The sequence below is a fragment of the Trachymyrmex cornetzi genome, unplaced genomic scaffold, assembly GCF_001594075.2.
Source record: "Trachymyrmex cornetzi isolate Tcor2-1 unplaced genomic scaffold, Tcor1.1 scaffold25, whole genome shotgun sequence".
NCBI classification, from domain to species: Eukaryota; Metazoa; Arthropoda; class Insecta; order Hymenoptera; family Formicidae; genus Trachymyrmex; species Trachymyrmex cornetzi.
Genome location: NW_017297166.1, coordinates 1,397,877 through 1,415,586, shown reverse-complemented (window position 1 = coordinate 1,415,586; position 17,710 = coordinate 1,397,877). Strand labels below are relative to the sequence as shown.

The window sequence follows — 17,710 nt, the reverse complement described above, 5'->3', positions numbered from 1 at the left end:
TATTTCAAAAGAAAGGTGACAGTTACATTGAAATATGTATATATATATATATATATATATATATATATAGAATATAATACACTGCGTGTGTTCATATTTTTCTGTTAAATTAATGGCAGAATATAGACGATGATATTCATAATTATATTTCAAACAAGTAAAAAGTAGAAAATATTTCAAATGTTTACGTCTTATTTACTTCTTGAGTTACCTGTGCTGGATTTTCTCCTGCTACAATTTAGCTGACTGAAACGTCGAGATATCGCAACGATATTACGTCGAATTTTTCGCGTCGAATGTCACTTTTTATAGCCGCGTTAAAGAGACAAATCTGGTTCGTAAAGAGAGGTCTTACGGCAACATATTTGTGCTCTCGTTCAAAAGTGACAGAACGTCCGGCTTCCATTTCTTTCTCTCTCTCTTCGTCATCAAAGGGTGTTTTATCAGGATTCTTACGTAATTCTCTTAGGAGAGCGAATCTGTAAGAATCCGATGAGATGATATTTGCATTTTACTTCGTCGTTATCGAAAGAATTGCAAATTCGTTTACAGAAAGCTGAAAAAGTGCGACAGAGGAAGGGATTCGAGCGATGAGCCGAGGCGAGCTTTCTTTGCCGAATGAAAATTCAGACGCAAGTATACGAAGGAGGAGGCTCGTGGTAGATCGTAAAAGCGGGATGGCGATATTTTCTGCGTAGCTAAATTGGATTGGCAGTTTATTGACGATATTCGTTTGCGAGCGACGTTCCGTTTTCCCGTGTACCATGTGACCGACAAAAATCCACTTCCCACTGCCTCGTCCTACTGCATCGTATCCCTATGTCGTGTGTATGTTCCTTTTTATTTCCTGCCATGTCGTCCATCCGTGCGCGCGTGTATCATTCGAATCGATCACTTCGGACAAGGTACTAGTCACTGTCTCGTTAAAAAAGGTCGACGTACAAAAACACAGTTGAGTGAAATATCAGTGCGCCTGGAATATATTGAAAAGTAATAAAAAGGACGGTAATAGCAAAATATTTATACTTTTCTAAAAATAATTAGATAATCGATAATTATTTTAAACTTTTATGTACGAGTCGTGCACAAATAAACTTTGAGAGAAATTTGAAAAAATTTATTTTATTAAACGATTAAGTTAAATTAATTCTTACTATTCGAATTCAACTTCTTCCAATTTTATTTATATTTTATATATTTCTTGTAATATGTTTATGTATGTCTCATTATTATTCTACAGTACATAATTTAAAAATGAATCCGTTTTTTTTCTTTTCTTTCATTCTATTGCTCTCATTCATACTGCTTCGAGGACGACTTATCAGGAGGCATCATGAAAGTCAATATCGATATTGCGAGAAGGTTCAAGCCGTAGGCGTTCTTCTGCTCTCGAAAGTTTCAAGAGCAAAACGAACGACAATGAATTTAAGACTTTCTACTTGTAAGATCCTCAGCAAAATCTTTTATCTTAACTAGGAGAATATAACTAGAAAATATGGAAAATATTATATAAAAAAGTATATGTTTCTAGAATTTTTATTTCTCAATCTATAATTGTGTGAATAATCTATTAACGGTTACAACATATGTATCAAATACTTTTTGAGTATTTTTTATAAATAGAGCACATAATCCTATTATCCTTGATAACACCGATGAATTAACACATTTTAAAATATTAATTGTAAAATCGTTAATTTTGCAAATATTGAAATATTATTAATTAAATTAATAATTAAATACAATGATATTTAATTATTGATTTTTTTCATACGTACTAATTATAATAAGTTTGAAAAATAATTAAAGTTTAATAAAGAATCATAATAATAAATAAAGTACATTAAACATTTATATCTATATATGCAATAATTTTTAAAAAGAGAAAAATATTCTATTCTATTTAATTAGTACAGAACTATTCTAACTTTTTAAAAATATATTACTCTAAAATTAAATGTTTGAAATATTTATCTGTAATTTTTTTATTTGAATTAGAAATTCTTTTTTCATATTGTTTGTAGTTTATATCCAAAAAGTTGCTAATACAAAACAAATCCAAACAAAAATGTGTGACCTCTATATAATACCCTCTATATCTTAATCCATTTTTTCAGAGGTACGCTTAATTGTGCGTTTACTGTGCAAATTACCTCTTCTCTAAAAAGATATCACAGCTCCAAAAAGCAAACAAGTTCTGTTCTAACTATCTCGTAATATACATCTTTTATTTGAAGCTAAATAGTAGCAGACAAGAAAGAAAGCAGATAAAAGAGAAAGAAAAAGAAAGATAAGATCACCTTATATACATCTTGTTTCTTTTTATCTCTCTTATTATATCTATCCGTTTATCTTGATTTGCATCCATCTTTGCTATCAACCCTAAATTTCATCAATCCATGCAAGTTAAAAAATTCTTCCTTTTCCGATGACTAGAAATTTGCTGACAATGTATTCTATTACAAATAGCGAGATGAGTCCATCTGTGTGAACGCGAATAGAATCACGTATAAGATTCTTTATAAGGAATCCACGAACAATTCCTAAGTTAGTATAATGGCTACAATTTTAATAAACGTGTATTACAAATATGCAATTAAAAAGTAAAGCTAAGTGAGAAAATATAATTAAGATGAAATACACTAATTAATAACTAAGCTATTTTCAAAAAGTTCTCATCGGTTGTATTACGAAAAGAAGTGTTGTTTCGCCTATTGCAATAAAATCTTTCCCTCTCTCTCTCTCTCTCTCTCTCTCTCTATATATATATATATATATATACATATATCGATACAGTCTACATACTGTTTTATATCTAAGGAGACGATAAATTATCGATACGATCATCTCACATTCTTTAGCCAGGCTTTGAATCGAATAAAATTCGTATATACTTGATATCGAAAGAATTTCGTAAAAAAAGAAAATCGCTTTGGACGGTCAATTTTTTTTCATCTCGATAGAATGGAAAGGTGTTTCGCCAATGTTACGCGTATCAGCGATCTCGAAGTGGGATATTTCGAGCAAAATGAACTGAATTTTATAGGATGAGAATGTTTTTCTTCTGTAGTGCGGTCAATTTGCAATCCTACTAGAACTGCGAATCGTAGTGAATAAAATAAAGAGAATTCAGAATTTGTTTTTTTTTCTTAGCCCATTTCTACGCGACAACTGCTCATTGATTCTGGGATTTTACTTCCCGACTGGCGCTGAATATAAATTTTGAAAAATAGACTGATAAAGTCATTCAGTCTATTCTTTGTATGTTTAATTTAAGAATGTATGAAATAAATTTGACTCAAATTTGACTTTTTATTTATTAGTAATATTTTTTGTAGTAACGAATGACATACTATGTTGATTTTAAAATACGACTATATATATATCAGCGCGATAAAAAATAATAAAGTTTCTTTTATATTATACATATCAAATAATAATTCATTTTTAATTTTAATAAAAAGTGTCAAACCGTATATACATATACATTACATTTAAGAATTTTATTGAATATTTTAATTGATTAAATGACTCTTCTCTCTCTCTCTCTCTCTCTCTCTCACTCCGAGTAAAATATTACGTTTTCAGACTATGTCGATAACACATTTTAATTATTGTAAAAATAAAAGTTAATTTTATTAGCTTTTATATAAAAAATACCAAATAAATTTATTTTGCAGTTTCCGTTGTACGTATCATCATTTTATCAAATATATTTGGTTTTTGACGATTCTCGAATGAATCGTTAACACATTTATTGAAAAAACGGTAAATAACTCGGTTATTTAAAAAATTGATCTGCCTTGTTTTTTCTGTCCAATTTTTTAATCTTCCGTATCTATTTGCAAAATTTTATTGGCATATTTTGACTGTAGACAAATATTTTATATTTTCTGTGCTTTCGTTTTTGCAAACAGAAGGACAAAGAAAACGTAGGAAAGATTACGCAAAATGTCTGACGACCTATGATGAAATATCGCGAAATGGCAAAAGGATAAGATGTACGTATTGTCAATACGAATGGAAAATTTCTACGCAGGTAGCTTTTGTTTCGATAGAAATAAGTAAAAAAAAAAGAGAATTCTCTCACTTTATTCTGCGACACGATAGTATGTGAATGTTCATGATATTGTTATACGTCCCTATTACTATTCTCTACGATACGTATATTGAAACAGTTTGTCAGAAATTATCAATTTGTTGCGAGAGTGAAGTTTTTTCTTACAATATTTTTCGCGCGAGAAAAGCAGTTAATTCACTGTCTACCATCTTCGCTGTTGACGCTGATAAAAGCATATCCGGAGTTCAAATATAAACGGAATTTTGTATAACTTTCTTCTTTCTTGCAACTTCATTTTTTAATTTTTTTTAATAATTACCTTATACGCTTTCGTGAAATTTGCAAAAAAGTTTGACATTTGCGTCTATAAGAATTTTATTGCCGGATGAGATAAAAAATAATATATATTAAAACGAAAAAATAAAAAATATCAATAATTTGCATTAATGTCAAATGTTTCCTTTGTTTTAATAAAATCTATAAAAATGCAATAAACGCTGCATTTCAATAGTTATAAGAAAGTTTGAGAAGATTGTCACAGAAATACAATATGAAAATGCATAATCAGAAGATTTTTAGTAGCTCTGCAAAAAGCGACGACAGAATTTTTGAATTTTTTGTATTTTGGTTGAATCGGTGTTGCGCAAGAACTTGGAATAATATTTTTCTATACATATAGTGGTTCTTGCTGAATTCATAGTATGAATTTCCAAGAAAAATTTCTCTGTATGTCATATTGCAGTGGAATAAAGTTAGATAACTACTTTTGTGCTCGAACTATTCAAAAATACGAGTTAGTTCTATAATGATAAATTATATAATTTTATTATAGTAATTTTTTAAATATAGTATTTTAATTTGCTTTCAGTCCTATGTATAATTTTATATACATATATATGTATATATGACGGAGAGGGGGGAAAGAGAGAAAGATTAAACATTCTGTAATTATATTATTAATTATTTATAGCACTATAAAACTTTGATATGTCACTTTTATATTTTTAAGCTTATTTTACATTGATTGTTTTTATTTTTTATGAATACAGTTTACAAAGTAGGTACTTTATTTTTAAATAGTACTACAAAGAGATAGACATTTTTGTTTTTCATATTTTTTCCAAATTGTGAGTAATACAACAGGAGAGTTTTCAACGTAAAATAAGAAGGCATGTTTCTCGAAATTTAATTATTTATTTAATTTTCTCTAAAAGTATATCTTTCACCATCTGAAATCGAATTTCGCTGAGTTTTTTCAATTTTCTAAAAAGTCAGGACATCGCCCTACTGATATCGGTGTCGAGCTCGATCTCCAGCGACTATATCCTAGGACCTAGGAAGTAGTTCCACGAGAAATTTCTCTGGTCGTGGCCACACTTTTATACATTTCGTCGATACGTACTGCAACGGTAGATCCCTGAAACATGTCGCGGCGAAAAATCATCCGTGAACGTAAAATTTCTTCATTCTATTATCCGTATTCTTTTACGTATCTGCTCGTCTTGCTTCTCTAGTGACATATAGAAGCAAACACGGATGTGATACGAAAGGATCTGTCAACCGAGTTTCAAACAACTTACTACAGCTAGCAACGTAGAGTCTCAAAAGGATTTGACTATACACGATGCTGACACAGTTACAAAAAGTGTTCAAAAACATGAAAAATATATAAACATTAATATCTTTAGTTCGTATCAAAATATTTCAGCGTGAATCTTTTTTTACAAAAACTACACAGAAAAAAGACTATTCTTAAATCAACCATAATATACTCATATATAAGCAAAAATATTATAATCTTGCTTCAAAAATATCAATCTTGATTTGATTAAATTTGTTTTGATGCAAGTATTACTTTGCACTTAATTCAAGACTTGCTCAATTAAAAATCTTATATCAATACAAATTCAAGACTAAAATTTGTAAAGCAAGATTACAATATTTTTGCTTATATATAAGTATATTATGGTTGATTTAAGAATAGTCTTTTTTTTCTGTGTAGAATTTAAAGTCTCGTATAATCTATATAGTTAGATACTTCAGTAGCATATTGAAAATTTCTTAAATGTATTTTCAGTAATTTGCATAAAAATATTGAATAAGTAAAAGATATTCTTTGTTACAATATTAAAAAACGCACTGGCCTGTGAAGTAATTTCTTTTGAGAATATGTATTTCTTAAATACTTAACTAACGAAGCAAGAACCTCGCTCTTTTCTCGAACGCTCGCAAAGCCATTCGCAATATGGTTGATGAATCGCATTTCTTATCTATACGGTCTCCGGCAGCGCAAAACTCGTGTCTCAACTAAGGAAAGATTCGCATTGGAGGTACTCTTGGTGCATTTGCAAATTGCGCGCGACGCAGCTGCATCGATGTAAATTTCAGCAGTACATAAGCGACTTCGTTTCCCCGCGGTTGGGGCATTGCGGTGTCCTAATTCGGAAGCGTCGCATGCCCGAAATGACGCGCATAGATTCTTCTCTCTCTCTCTCTCTCTCTCCCCCCCTCCCCCCCTCTCTCTCTCATTCCTTCTTTCTCTTTCCTTCTTCCTTGTCGAGATAAGAAACAAAAGTTTTCGAGCAAACTGCGATCTGCGCTTTGCCACGCTTTGAGAATTGCCATAAGGCAGGTACGCGCCTCTATTTTTCTATCGGGATCCCGCAATGTAATTTCCGTTTGTTTATCGCGTTTCGTGCTTCTCTGGGAGGAGGAATGGATTCCGAAACCCGCGCGACGTCCCAGGCACGTCTGCTGCGGAGTGCACGGCGCCGTTACCGCAAATTGGCCCCGCGTGGTCACGTATCGCCGCGGCGAGTTGCAAATTATTTTTCGCGCGTTACTTCAAGAAAACACAAGATTTGTCTAGTTCTCCCTTGGAGGAAAATATTTAATATATTATATTTATTTGTAGTTGGCATTTCACGGTACTTTAATAATAACAAAATACAAAAATTCGTGTCTTTGAAAAATTAATAATTTAATTTGAAGAGAAGACTTATGTTAAAAACGTGGCTGAAATGGAACTATTAATTTTCCAATTTTATTAGATTACATAGAGCTCTGTTAATGTTTAATCACGGCAAATCACGGTTATTTATCTCATTCATTTCAAATGAAAATAAGTATTGACATGCAAATAATAGCGATATTTAATTAACATATACAATACATAATGATCAACTTTGCAAGCGCGATTAATTAACGAAATTCACTATATGGAATATAAAGCTGATTTTCCTGATGCAATTTTTTTCTCACGATACCGCGATTAATTGGATGATCTGTCAATTTCGGTCAAATTTGCGCAATCAAATGGATATCGATGTCGATTAAATAACATATTGTTATAGTGGCTTTTAAACCTGTCCCTATAATTGCATAACAAAAAATTGATGAAAATTTGGCATTAATAATAATGATAAATATGATTGCTATAAAGTATGTACTCCATACAACTTTCCATCACTGCATTTGAGGCAATTGCAATGTAGAATATGCATTAATTTCTTTGTCGAGAATCAATTCGTTAACTGTACAATTACTGTTGTATCGACATTGTGTAACATGATTATTGTACATTATTACGCGCACTCGACAATTCTATATTCTGTCAAAATCACTTGTATCTAGTATATTGAATTTAATTATCACGCAAGAAATTCTATATCCAACAGTCCATTTGAAATGATTATTTGCAATATATTTACAATTATTTTCACTAATTATTTTGATAATAAAATCATTTAATACAAAATCTATCTAGAATTAAATAAAATGTTTTTAAAGAAATAAGTTTTACTCACTAATATGGCATTGAAACAATAATGTTTCCAAGAATTACTATTTCTTATTTAAATATAATAGCACAACATTGCGCATATAGTAATACATTCTGTACTATAAAAACGTAATACACAGTATCAGTATAAAAATATATAATTTAAAAAAAAAACGTACTATTTATAAAACAAATAAACATTATATGTACACTTTATATATGTATAATTTAACAATTTATTGTTACTAATTTATTGTTACAGCTGAACAATCAATGTCGGCTTATATAGGCTCTTTTTATTTAATTTATCTTGGAACCTTTATCTTATATATAGTAGTTAATTTAACAAATGCGCGATATGCCAAGTATATGCGATATTAAGAAATAAATATAAAAATGAATAAATATTATATATACGGAAAGGATGGTTTTATTGAAGTATCTAAAATCTAAAAGAAAATCTAAAAATTTAGCTAGATACAGATTTGAAAATAATTTTATTGGATCATCAAAATAATCATAAGGACGCTCAAAAATTCCTCATTATGCTTGAAATTCCTACGTAATTATTTTGATGATTCATCAAAATTGTTTTCAGGATTCTATCTAGCTAAATTTTTAAATACTTCAACACAACTTGTTCTTTCCATGTATATGTGCTTTGAAATATGATACACCATCGCGCGCGTGTACTGGTCAATTCTGCTACTAGATTGAATTCATGGATCGATATCGCCAATATGTTCACATAGAAAAATCACAGTGTGATTATCTGACGGTTTCCTTAGTTAAGACTCTAGGGCTTTTAACGAACGCGATTTATCTCGGTCGACTATAGTCTAAAAGATATTCTCGATTAATTACAAAAATAAAATTGATTTGCTTCAAAAATTTTTTTGTTCTGAAAAATATTTTTATTGAAAATGCGAATTTTAATAAAAATATTTTTATTATATAATAATACAGGATGTCCCACCTAACTCGAGCATTTGGAATATCTCGCTTGATTTTTATGATAGGAAAAAATGTTTCAGATGAAAGCGGAACGGTTTCAAGGGGGACGTATTTTGGTCATATTGTCAAAAAACCAATAGTTTACGAGATATTTTATCCTCCACCTAGAAGAAAGACAACATGACCAATATACGTCCCCCTTGGAACCGTTTCACTTTTATCTAAAACATTTTTTCCTATCATAAAAACCAAGCGAGATATTTCAAATACTCGAGTTAGGTGGGACATCCTGTATAATCGACATGTTTTTGCACAGAAAAATCACAGCGCGTTTATTTTGGTCTCGTGTAAAACTAGACTTCGGTGAATGCAATGAGTACAAGGTCACTTATTTCGGATAACAAGAGTTTGCGGGATATCCGTTAATTGTGGAAATAAAACCAATCACGTCTTTTAAAATAAAAGTCATAAAGTGTATTTTGAAATTTATTTTTTTATTTCTATTTTGTGCCAAATATTTTGATTCCAAAATTCAAATTAATCTATTTGTTAAAATATGTAATAAATTATGAAAATAAAACTGTCAATTATTGTATTCTAATCGATATAATCTAACGCTCACAGAATTTCGTTTGATATTAATCTCATGATATTAATTGTAAATATATTAAACGCACTATTTTGTAAAAAAGTACACCAAAGAAAATCAAATCTCATTGATAAAACATAGTTTTGAGATATAATATTATTTAAATTTATTACTTCATATTCTTAATTCAAAAATAGTATTTAACAAAATATTTTTAAATCGAATAATTCAAAGCTCATAATACGAAATATATTCTTAGATTTATTTTTAATAAGATCGTAACTTTTTAAATTTTTATTTATGCATTAGGATTATGTTATTCTTTCTATTTTGGTATCTTTAACATCTTATGCATTGAAAGTAAACATGACTTTTAAGCACTTTACAAACGTTCCATTCAGCACAATAGTATCGTTAGTCTCATGTATCTATGGAAATCGGTACATACAGGGCCATGTTTATGAATCATAAATCACATTGTTCCAGATATATAAACCCGTAAAACGTAAACAGATATCGAGGTGCGCGATTTTTTGAACACGACATGTTTCATTCCATTCCATCCTAAAAACAAATCTGCAAACAAAGAAAAGCTCAGTGAATAATTTTTCATTTTTGATAGAATAAAAGAACTTAATTTTTAAACACAACTAAAAATTGTATACGACTGCATTTCCCTGTGTTATTATATTATTGCTGTTCAAGATTTAAAGCTATTATTTGAGATGTATTATCCGAGCTAATGGCAGCATTGCTATTATTTCTTTATTGATTGCATCGTTACATGTTTTCATTATTTAATTAAATGTAACATCTCTAAAAAATTTATATAAAAAATTTCTGTTACGAAATTTTCACCGTCTACAGAACTCTCGAGGCAATTCGTATAAATTTATGAAATAAAACGCGTATAAATTTATGAAATAAAAATTTCATACGTTTATATTCTTCATTTATTGTTAAATGTGGTGCATGAGATTCTTAGCCTACGATAATACTGTGAATGTAATTAGTGTAATAAGATTCAATGACAGATCGATCCATTTAATATTAAATGCGAAACGTGAAAATGAATCTAGGGATATCATGAAGTTATACGTACATAAATCCATGCATGCATAGTCGAGGTATTGATGATAACTCGACCACAATTAACACGTGAAATATCGTGGAAGCGATCGCGCGAAAAATAGAATTATTTCGTTATGAGCAACCGGATGGATTAATAAACGTGCGAGTGCAGCAGGGAAAAATGCCGAGCGTTAAATTGTTAGTCTGTTAAATTAAATCGTCCACGCGCTACAACGGAACGTTATAAATTCTATTCCTGTGGTGCGGGGACGTATGTGTCGACTGTAATTAAAATTCATCAACAGCACGCTGCTTGTCACGCACGGCATTTTCTATTTTAATTCAGGTGTCATTATTAATCGTGCGCCACGCGTATTGTTTGGTACAATTGCGAAATATTTGAAGTAATTAGTCATTTGTTATCATTTAAATCGGCGGTAAACTTTCCACCGATGGGACAAATGCACGTAAAGATATCTTATATTGTTAAGGAGCATCATTCTAATGTTTATTAATCATGGAAAGTTACAAGAATACAACATTAAAATAAATCTTTAGTAAAAACCATTTTACTGCGTGCAATTGATTGGTCTGATTTTTTAAATTTAATTTTTAATTTCTCAATATTTATGTTTATACATTATGTTTTTAACAATATTCTAGCTTTGAAACTTTTCGATTCGGCGATTCAAGCAGAAAACTGATGAAATATTAACTACCGCTTTGTAACACACAGTTGACAGTTTACGCACAATGCAAGCACTTATCTCAAAAGGCTGAAAGCTTTTGACGTTTTTCTATTGAGTGGATTCCATCTGCGAACGGAAGAGATTACTTGTGCGAAAATGTGGCTGCCGAATGGTCTGAAAAAAGCCTTTGCGATAGATGTGCACGTGTGTTCAACAATAGCGACACATTTTCGATAGGCTGAAACAAATTAAAAGACAAAATCTTTACTCAGAGTGATTTGCTAAAATATATTTAAATATGTATAGATACGCGTATTTAATTTTAAAATGTTTCTTAATAATTTTAACTATTTCAATTTTATTAATTTATTTTTATTACGTTCAAAGAATATTGTAAACGACATACTTTTGATATTATATTTTACAACAAGCTGACTTTTATAATAAATATTGAAAAAGTTATCTCATATTTCATGGTGGAAATGCTACTATATTTATATATTTTTTAAAATTTATTTTCTAGATTTCTAATAAATACATATAATAAATATATATCTTATAAATATATGACGTATGATATATAGATAAGCTCTTTACAAATTAAAATCAGGAGACTGCCCTTTTTTCGAATTTTGCGAGCGAGAAAAGGAAATAAAATTATCCAAAGTATTATAACAAAGTATTATAACAAACTATCACGAATCGCGAAAGTTCCATTTCGTGCTAAAGTCAGTATGCACCGATGCAAGTCGAACACGTATCAAATTTGAGATTGGCGAACAGGGCATTAGTTTCCGGCGAACAAACTCCTTTCGGTATAGAGCATCGTGACCATTGTTCACGCGCTAGATATCTGCAGAAAGCTCCTGTGTCCAAATATCGTTCATTATTCCAACAATTGTCTAGTAATTCGCGAGAGTTGTCGCAACGGGTTTAACACTCACAGTCAGATGATGAATGTCATTCCAAATCGCAATATCGAATAACTGTATAAAAAACGAGTTGTCAGCTTTCTAATTCGAAAAACGGAAATCGTCAAAAATATTTTTTAATGATCAAATGGTTGCGCGATGCAATCTGTTAAACTCTATAAGGACCATTTGTGTCAACATTACTTGAGCTAAAATCGAAATAAGAATTTTTCTCGAACAGAGAGAAAAAATGTGCTATAAACTTAAAAGGAATTACAAAATATTCAAATTCGTTTACTATTTATAGCAAACATATTTGACAAATATTTTGCATTTGTTGCAAATAATTTTTATAGAAAGTATAAAAAAGAATAAATATTTGTTACACCTGCAAATAATTTACGATCCCTATATGTGCAAATAAATTTGCTGTCATGGCGTAGGATTAGCGTTTATAGCAAATTTTTTCTGTGTGTAAGGTGGAATGCTCTAGCATTTATTTTTCACTGGTAAATAATTAAATTCAGTAATCTGTGAACCTGATAGTTTACAGATTACCGATCTGACATAATATATGCATGCATACCATAAGATATGTCAATCACCTTTGAATATCTATTCAATTATTCAACATACGCCAACTGGGGTCGCCACGACTTTCTACAATAAACAACGAAAAATCCAAAAAAACAGGGCGAATGTCAGCGTGATAGTTAATACGCAATCTTAAATCTTTAATCCAGAAAATAGAATCTTTATTCCAAAAAATAATAGTACGTTTCAGTTCACTTTGGAACCATTCTCAGCAATACAATTTCAAAATATCAATCACTTTATGTCCAAGAAAAAAATCACCATCAGATTAACAGATTTGATGTTGTAATTTATTCGAAACATTAAAATTATGTTATAAATATTTCTATCCAATAACAAGTTACAAATTAATATTAAAAATTGGTGAATTAACCCAAGACATAGAAGGAATTCTATAATAAAAGTTCGTAGGATTTGTCTTCGTGGTTCTGGAATCTCGTTTTTCATCTCATCGCGTCGCTAGCGAAACATCCATCATATGGATCGACGCGTAATCGTCGTCGCGGACTTGCGACAAGCCAAATCGATACCCGTCAATCCCCAATGAGCGGCGATCAAACCATTTCAGCGACCTCATAAATAATGAAACGCATGTAGATGCCACCATCGTGGTAAACCGTTGTGGCGAATTTGCCGGTTTTACATGCTAACGATATACGATAACATCTATATCGCATTCTCTTCCGTTCTCGTAATCGATTAAAATATCGTGCGATTATCTTGCGCTGCTTATTTAAGATCGTAAAAATAGTGTATTACACGTGATAACAACTTAACTCGTAAATAATCAATTACTATTATAAATTTAAATCTATCTATTGAGAGTTCAATATTATAGTATTTAGCGAACAAAAAAAATATGATCTATATACGGAATTTTGCTGAAGTATTTAAAAATTTAGATAAATATAGATTTGAATATAATTGATCCGTCAAAATAATATAGAAAATTTCAAGCATGATGATAATGGCTGCATGAAGCTTTGACAGTCTAATTTGAGAGCATTCTATATAATTATTTTAATAGTTCAATAAATTCGTCTAATAAATTAAAATTATTTTCAAATCTATACGCTTTAGCTAAATTTTTAAATACTTTAACAAAACCGTTCTTTCTATATATATTATTGCAGCTTGTACAAGAAATTGATAATAAAAGAAAATTGAATAAGGAAAAGACATTTAGAAGTCGGGCGGAAATTGATGCGCAAAATGAGAACTTAGTATTCAAAAACTAATAGTCTATAATTTATCTCGAGCTTATATGTTTCGAATCCATTTTGACCCTTCTTCAGAGCGTACATAAAAAAAATTGATAATATCTGCTTTTTGCGTATGGAACAGTATAAAATATAACTAAAAAAAAAAATATGCTGCCAATTATAACATTGTACATTTATAACATTTTTGAAACAGAATCAAAAATATTACAAATATAAAATGTATTCGAGTATTTCTTTAATAAAGAGAATTTTATATTGTCTCACCAATAACGTAGTATTTGCAATTTATGATATTATTATATAATGAAAATGAAAAGATTGTCCAAAAAAATATATGAAATTTATTTTACTAAAATTTAGATTTATAAAAAGAGAAAAGAGAAAGGAAGGTAGAAAAAAGAGAAAAAATACGTGTAAATTGTACACTGAAAAAAAAGTCTAGTTATAGCTATCAAATATTGAGTAAAATAGTTTCAACTAAATGTTGAGGTTATTACCAACGGTAATACTTACTATATATTTGTAAAAGTAAACTTATGTTTAGTTATATTACCTCAACATTTAGTTGAAACTATTTCACTCAATATTTGGTAGCTATAACTAGACTTTTTTTTCAGTGTATAAAATACCATTAATTCTATAAATGTATATTAATATGAGATATTTTCGAATTTCAAGTACGTAGTTTGCATACTTATGTATATATACTATATATTTATGTAGAAATTCTGTGATTAAGCAAAATTTTCTTCTATACATTTGCATTAGACCACGCGAAATGTTCGCGGCTTTTGACACAAATTTATTATATACTGTACTAATGCTTAATAGGCATCACTAATAACGACCCCATAGTAGACGCATTAAGCATATCGTATGACAACTAACGGATAACGCTGTCATGTAACAATTCATCATAATGCGAACATTACCCGAATTAGATCATAATAAATATCTCATTCCTATCAGTTGTAGAATCACAATATGGGTGCCTTCCATAATTATCATTATAAGTATCATTCTATCTTTGTTACTCATGGAAAGAAAGATAAAACGACATTTCTGTCGACTTATCACTAAATGGAATTTCGACGATTATCAGTGCGCATATTATCATAAACAAAGTATATAATTAATGTTTAATTTTATTTAGCAATTATATATTATAAAAAAAAATATTAAAACAATATTTGTTAAAAACCTTATTATTTCTAAAATTAAAAAGAAGGAATTCCTTTGTGTGTTTTATGAAAGAGATAAATATTTACACATGAAGGATAAATTATATGAAAAATTTTATTAATTATGACAAATTTTATAAACAATATATATAAATCTGTAGTTTATATATTATTTGTCATAACACAAATACGTAATCAAAATCGATTAAATTATCTATTAGAGTATAAAGTACCTCGATAACGTACATATGTCTTGACATACATAGAGTTTATACGGTTCAAACGTCAAAGTGCTTTTGATCCGTGCTTGAACACAATTGGGTACGTCAATACAGCATCGATCGAGACCTTTGGTGGGATAATCAATCTCCATCAACGGTTCATCAAAAATCAATTGTTTTTACAGCGCCAATGTTGTACATTAATGCTCTCAGCACTGAACGTTCAGTTCTCTTCTAGTAGCTACCTTAGGCAGGAAACTCAATTTGCAAAATGAAATTCATGGTTGACCGATGATGATCGTCGCGAGATAGGAGACAATCAATCCGCTTGATGCAGCACTACCCCGCGGGGTAGATCGCTATTGCTGGTGGCTGACCTCTGATTCACTAGCACACTGCGTGAATTAGTCCGTGGCGTTTGTTCGCAAAGGTATCATCCAATCATGCGAGTGCATCATACGCCGCCGCGATATGCGTGGCTAAGCCACCCACCTAAATTGAGCTTTCTATCTTTCATTGCCTTTTAATGGATATACTGAACGTTGTCTGGATTACTTGTCTCTTTGATTTCTATACATTGTTAAATACGCCATCGACTGACCACTTAATAAAACTTTTAAAAAATAAAATTAGGAAATGAGGAGACTTAAAAAAATTTTTTGAATGTGTGCTAAATTATTTTGCGTTATAAATTTTAATCACGACAGAAATATGTAATACAAAAAAAAAATCTCTCTTTTCTAGATTTATTCTATAAAACGCTATTACTAATAAATTTTTATATTGCTTAAAAAATGTCTAAAATTCAATATTATAAATATATTTTTATATTATTTTATTAAATAGATTAAGAATTAAATGCGTGGAAAGAAAAGTAATTTAATCGGATTCTTAAAGAAATTATTTCTTCTTTTGAAAAGAAGTCGCGAATCTCCACCTCTTAAGCCACGTTTGTCCGCATAAAAATTAATTTATACGAATTCAATACAGCTTTCGTGGTAAAGAAATTCAAACTACAGTGCACAGAAAAGTCTTTAGGAGGAGGAAGAGATCTAATAATTTTGCGTTTGGCTGCCGTTTTCAACGCGCGCTCGGAATTACGCTCCGGAACTCTGACGGCGCATTAAATAGCCGGCGGACATGTTCGCGCGCAAAACAATGAGAGACTATAGAGATCGTTTGCGACACACACGTCGACCAACCGGGGATTTACGATGCTGTGGGTGCTTTCCCTAGTCTTTGTTCTAACACGACCAAGACGTTACAGGCTCTCCCGGGCCAGTATTGTAGCGGCACGAGCGTTGATGCTTGAGAACTTCCGGTACTAAACATTTATAACGTGTTCCTGAATTTAAATATCCTCGTGATTCAAAGTTTATGTAAATTAGTCAATTCGCCGATCGTTATATATACAATGTATATTTCGGTAATTTCGAATTTAAGAAACAAAGTAGTGATATTGTTTTAAAAGAAAAGTTATTCTAACATATTTGTCATTCTTTATTTTTTAATACATGAATAATATTTAAAATAAAAACTGATAGTATCAATAAAAGATTTTCAAGCATTAATATACTTTTATTTGACTAAAAAAATATCTGTATATAATTTCAACTAAATACTATTATTTCAATAATCTTTATAAATTTATTTGTTAAAGCTAGAAGATTGGAGATGTTTAGAGCCATTAGAATTTTTTAAATTACATAGATTAGAGATTGACGATTGAGAAAGTAAAATGTCAGTTTACGACAGCAAATTGCGTTAAATTTGCGTATAACAAACATGCAACTACAGGTTGTACTGTTTACGTTGCAGGTGTCCTGGATGCGCAAACGGGACATGCACATCCTGAGTGCGGGCATCTTCATGTATACGTCGGACCTGAGGTTCCAGGTGATCCATCCGGACAAGTCGGAGAACTGGACGCTGCAAATCAAGTCGCCGCAGCAGCGCGATTCTGGCGTGTACGAGTGCCAGGTCAGCACCGAGCCGAAGATGTCGCTCAACTATAGCCTCAACGTGGTTGGTGAGTACCGCTTGTATTATTTACTCGTCTAGCCTAGTTACGTAAATTACGGCCTTGACTTGATTCTGTTCGAAGTCTTCTCTCGAATGAGAGACGAATGTTACGGCCGCTTTTCGATCGGCTGCTGTCTCGGAGGAAAGACTGTTCACGACACGAGCCGGTTGGTACGATCGAATGGGTTAAAGTTTAAACGCTTAAGTGCTCCGTCGTGGGATTATCCTCTCGATGTCGCATCGTGTTCTAAAATCCCCGTCGTTTGAGGATTAACGAGTTGCAACTCGCCATCGACATTGAGATTTAACGATTATGAAAAAAAGCTGCTATCATGAAATTTTTTAGTACGTGTAGTCTAATTGATCAATTTAACCAATTCATACTTTTTAACATTAGAAAATTCTAAAGAAGAT

At 30.7% G+C, this 17,710-nt stretch overlaps 1 protein-coding gene across 1 annotated transcript in view; it reads left to right on the top strand.

Annotated features, from left to right (window-relative positions):
- The window catches only part of dpr1 (defective proboscis extension response 1), a 397,942-nt gene that overhangs the window by 204,705 nt on the left and 175,527 nt on the right, over window positions 1–17,710 (top strand). The window contains exon 3 of the mRNA XM_018508171.1: window positions 17,093–17,303. Coding sequence (XP_018363673.1) covers window positions 17,093–17,303 — 211 coding nt within the window. The remainder of the gene's footprint in view (window positions 1–17,092; window positions 17,304–17,710) is intronic.